This window comes from Tinamus guttatus, unplaced genomic scaffold, assembly GCF_059628265.1.
Source record: "Tinamus guttatus ecotype Peru unplaced genomic scaffold, ASM5962826v1 Tinamus_guttatus_pri_ptg000841l, whole genome shotgun sequence".
NCBI classification, from domain to species: Eukaryota; Metazoa; Chordata; class Aves; order Tinamiformes; family Tinamidae; genus Tinamus; species Tinamus guttatus.
Window position 1 is genome coordinate 177,455 of NW_028289375.1, and position 4,878 is coordinate 182,332.

At 51.9% G+C, this 4,878-nt stretch overlaps 1 protein-coding gene across 1 annotated transcript; it reads right to left on the bottom strand.

The window, feature by feature from the left end:
• Nucleotides 1–1,050: 1,050 nt before the first annotated feature.
• On the bottom strand, nt 1,051–2,010 carry LOC148591384 (olfactory receptor 14A16-like). Its single transcript, XM_088537669.1, has one exon. It carries the CDS (start codon nt 2,008–2,010, stop codon nt 1,051–1,053), a length of 960 nt encoding a protein of 319 aa, XP_088393795.1.
• Between the last annotated feature and the right edge of the window lie 2,868 nt (nt 2,011–4,878).

The following is a 4,878-nucleotide window of genomic DNA, read 5'->3' on the forward strand; positions in this document are numbered from 1 at the left end:
GAAACTGTGAGTGCAGCAGCAGGGCTGGTCATCACTGGTGCTGGTGGGGCAGGGGTGGGAGAGCTCCTGGCAGATTCCCTTCTCCCAAGCGGAACACGGGGGCTTCCATGTGTGCCCATCCCTGCACCCGCACACGGCTCCCTGGCTCCACTGTGCAGACTGCACCCAGGACAGGGTGCTCAGCCCTGGGGAAATGTCCCTCTGACATGGTCCCCATGACAGCCCGCACTGCCCTGTCCCCCCACAAACCCTGCTGGCCCCAGCCTTGTACCACGTTGGGGTTGGTGCAGAGCCGTCCTTGGCCTCTGAGCTGGGAGGGAGGCTGGGCAGGGCCGGCTGGTCCTCTGGCTACAGGCACCGAGGCCGGCAGGAAGGAGCTGCCCAGGCAGCCAAACACTGACACTGAAGGTGACCTCAGTGACTCTGCAGGCTCCCTTCCCTGGGCCTCCTGGGTCCCCACTGCCTCTTGCAGCACTGCAGAGCTCTCCCTAGCCTGGACATTCATTGCTTTTGCCCTTTCCATTTGAGTGGCTCCCCTTGAGTTTCTGAATCACCATTCACTGCTAGGAACATGGTGCCTTTGGAGATGTCCTGTGCTCTCCTGGAAGCTCCATATCCATCTCCAGCCCTGTCATATGAGAGATATGGCTTGACCATTCACCACCTGCAGGAGCTCTGAGCACCCACAGGTGAGAACTGAATCCAACCCTCCTCCCCTAACTCATCATCTATGAGATCATTGCTGGAGGCCCTGGAGAGCCCTGAGAAAGAAACAGATACTTTGATGGTGAAAGTCCCTGAGCACATTTTAGAATCTGACTTTGGAAGGAGAGGCCAACCTTCAAGTACTGCAGTGAGGAAATCCACTTTTATTTGAACAAAGCCAGGACTGACACAGAAACAAAAGGACAGACATATTTATAGCAGCTATGGCAATTACACAGAGTAAGTTCATGCTTCTGGCAAAGTAGGATGCATTCAAAAACTTATGTAAAAAAATCATTATAAACACAGAGAGAATGCTTAAAGCACAGAACTATCTGAGATGCATTAGGAACCACTTGTTAGAAAGGACAGGGAGCTTATTTCTAGCACCGACTGAGCCAGTTTCATTAGGGCATTCTTCAGATCCTTATTCCTCATGCTGTAGATGAGGGGGTTGACTGTTGGAGGCACCACTGCATACAGAACAGCCACCAACAGATGCAGAGCTGGGGAGGAGATGGAGGGGGGCTTCAGGTAGGCAAATGTGCCACTGCTGAGAAACAGGGAGACCACGACCATGTGCGGGAGGCACATGGAAAAGGCTTTGTGCCGACCCTGCTCAGAGGGGATCCTCAGCACAGCTGTGAAAATCTTCACGTAGGACACCACAATGAAAATGAAACATGCAAAGAATAAACACATACTAAGCATAAGAAGCCCAACTTCCCTGAGGTAGGAGTGAGAGCAGGAGAGCTTGAGGATCTGGGGGATCTCACAGAAGAACTGCTCCACCTCATTGCCTTGGCAGAGTGGTATGGAAAATGTGTTCCCAGTGTGCAGGAGGGAATTGAGAAAACCACTGGCCCAGGCAGCTGCTGCCATTTTGACACAAGCTCTGCTGTCCATGATGGTCCCGTAGTGCAGGGGTCTGCAGATGGCAACGTAGCGATCATAGGCCATGACAGTGAGGAGAGAAAACTCCCCTCCAAAGAAGAAGATTAACAGGAAGAGCTGAGCAGCACATGCCAAAAAGGAAATGGCCCTGGTGTTCCACAGGGAATTTGCCATGGATTTGGGGAGAGTGGTGGAGATGGAGCCCATATCGAGGAGGGAGAGGTTGAGGAGGAAGAAGTACATGGGGGTGTGGAGGCGGTGGTCGCAGGCTACGGCTGTGATGATGAGGCCGTTGGCCAGGAGGGCAGCCAGGTAGATGGCCAGGAAGAGTGAGAAGTGCAAGAGCTGCAGCTCCCGTGTGTCTGCGAATGCCAGGAGGAGGAACTCATTGAATGAGCTGCTGTTGGACATTAGCTCCTTTGGGAGTCCTGTCCAAGGAAGGAAATAAAGCAAAAATTTAGAGCAGAATTGTCTGAGCCAACCATTTCAGTTTCTCAAAAATCCCCCATATTTCCTCTCTCCCTTAGTTCAGCCCCATTTCGGGTGATCCACATTGAAATGGCAGGGACCGGCTTCCCATGGCTCCAAAGGAGTTGTTTCTGCTGTGCTGCAGGTGTAATTGGATGTGTCAAACTACTTTTTCATTAGTATTTCTACAGATGCCTGGGAATGGTGTCTCACATAGCTTGGAAGGGACTAGACCCGGAAACCCTACTGGGAATACTCTCCATTCACCAGAATGAGAGGTGAATATAGCACTCACACCAGTTGTATCTGAAGGAGGAGAGCTTTGCGAAGGATTTGTCCCCATCAATCTTGCCCTTCTCAACAGAGATATTTGTGTCTGAATCTCTCACACCAGATCTGACTCCAGCCAGGGAGGAGAACAGTCAAATGGAAGCAAGGAAAGACCTTACCTCTTTTTAGATGTTGAGATGTCTAGAGACAGACCTTGTCCTCATGCCACTTCACCATCTGCACCTGTATTCCAGAAACTTCAGAGAGAAGGAGTAGCTTTGCTGCACAAAATCCGCAGGAGTCGACGGCCTCCCCTTCTATGGCAGGGCTCTTCAATAAGCGGAAATCCAGTGTCCTCTGCAAAAGGGTCACTGCAGGAGTCTGTTTATATAGAAATGTGCATATATATAATATATATGATGGTGCACACAGAAACACACAAAGGTGCCTCCTCAATGTGCGAGCATTCTTAGATAGAACAGAAATCTTTGGCATTTCAATCACTCTCAGCATGAACCCTTGTGTATCCCAACAGGAGAAAAAGGACTTTGTCATGGAACCTGCTTCATCACCGAGCCTTGTCCCTCACTGTCATGTACTTGCACCTCACTCAGATGAAGGACAACGACACTCACAAATGAGCCCAGTTCTCCCTGCAGAAACCTCCCAGGAGAAGGGGACTGTCCAGGGGCACCCCCAGGCTTGCAGGTGCTAAGGAGCAGCTTAGATAAACCGTGATGCAGCAGCCCAGGAGAAGCTGGTGCTGTCTATGCACTAAGAGATGGGTGAGGGGACATTCAGATGTCCCTGGCAGAGTCTTTGGCTGCTCTTTGAATCTCTTAATGAGTCTCAGTCTCTTGTCCAAGTCTGACAGTTGTGTTTCCATTTTCCTCTTACCAAGTGGAAGGAAATTCTAAGCACCATCTCAATGCCTGCCCTGCCTTTCCTTTTGAAATGTGTTCCCCCAAAAGTGCTCACAGCTAGACCTGTGAGCAGAGCTGACCCCCGCAGCACCCTCCCAGCAGGAGAAGGAGCCTGTCCTGGTAGAGGATAATCCTCCCACCCAGAACTTCTCCCCTCAGTGCTGTGGGGAGCTCCCTGGGCAGGCTGAGCGCTGACCTTCACAGGCGACACAGTCACTGCTGCGGGCACACAGCACCTTTGGGTGCAGGGACCCTGCTCTGAAGTGCAGACCTCTCACCCTGTCTGCACACCCCAGCTTCACATCACTGCTGTTTCTGTTGGGGAAGGCAGCAGGATGCCCTGCCCTTAGGTGGTATGTTAGAGAATCCCTGCTCTGAAGCAGCTCCTCTTCCTCTGCATTGCAAAAGCCATGGAAAGAAGAGAAAAATGTTGCCACCCATGAGGTGTGATGAGTTCTTATGTCCCCTTCAAGAAGCTCCGTAGCATTGTCCTGTAAGCAAAAACTCACCGTGTCAAGAGCTGTGAAGGTCTCCTCTGTCCTCCCACTCCACACTGCCGTTCCCCTCTCACTGCCTTCTCTCCTCTGCTGTCCGCAGCAGCAGGCAGTGCCCGCAGCCCTGCTGCTCTTGGCACAGGAGCTGCTCCTGCACTCGGCTGTCTCTAGGCAGTGCTGCCAGGCTGCCACGAGCTGCCTCCGTCTCAGGAGCCTGGCCCCGCTCAGGAGCAGAGGAACATCTGAACTCACCAATTTCTCTGTCCCTTGTGCTCCCTCCTCCTGGGAAATGTTCACTGGAATAGAGTGAAGTAATCACCTGTTGTCTCTTCCCATTGAGTGGAGAGTGACTATTTCCAACATTGCAAGTTCTTTCATCAGAGGGTCACTACCTATGATAGGTGAAAATGTGCTCCTGTGGAACACCCGATTCTCATCTCTGACCTAGTTAGGACATGAAGGGAGCTCCTTGACACACGGTTCAGGGATCTGCTCAGATGTGTCAGTTTGGGCATCTCATGCTGGTCTAGAAGTCCCTGGCATGAAGTGGGATTCGTAAAACTCCTGTGAGCTCCACAGGCAGGTTGTGTGATTCCCCTTGCCACAACTGAAGTGAGCACAACACAGAGGTCTGCAAGAGAGCTCCTTGTGTAGGCTGCAATTGCTGTCACTGGAGATGGAGGATGGGAGTCAGTTGATCACATACAAACACTCCCTGGTGACAGTCCAAAAGACTGAGGAGGTCCAAGGCCTGTGCCAGTGCCCACTTGTTCTGATGCGGCTCCTGGGAGACCTGCATCATCCTAGAGGATCGGGTTGGGGGGCCAATGGGGAATTGCCTTGCCCATCTGAAATGAGCCCAGGTGCCAAATACAATGGCAGCCCCAGGAACTATGAAGACGAAGCATAGAAAGATTCTATCATTAAGTAAAAGCTCTGGTAATTCAGTGTGGATACTTGATTTGATGGCATAGGAAAGTGCTTGCAGGGCCTTGTCAGATGCTTGGGGTGTCCAGCACAATCACGTGTCTCTAGCAAATGCAGCAGGGCACCTGCAGGAAAATCATGCCCCTTGGAGTGACTGCTGGGCAAGTGTCCCAGGGCATCCTGCGTTTCCATCCTGT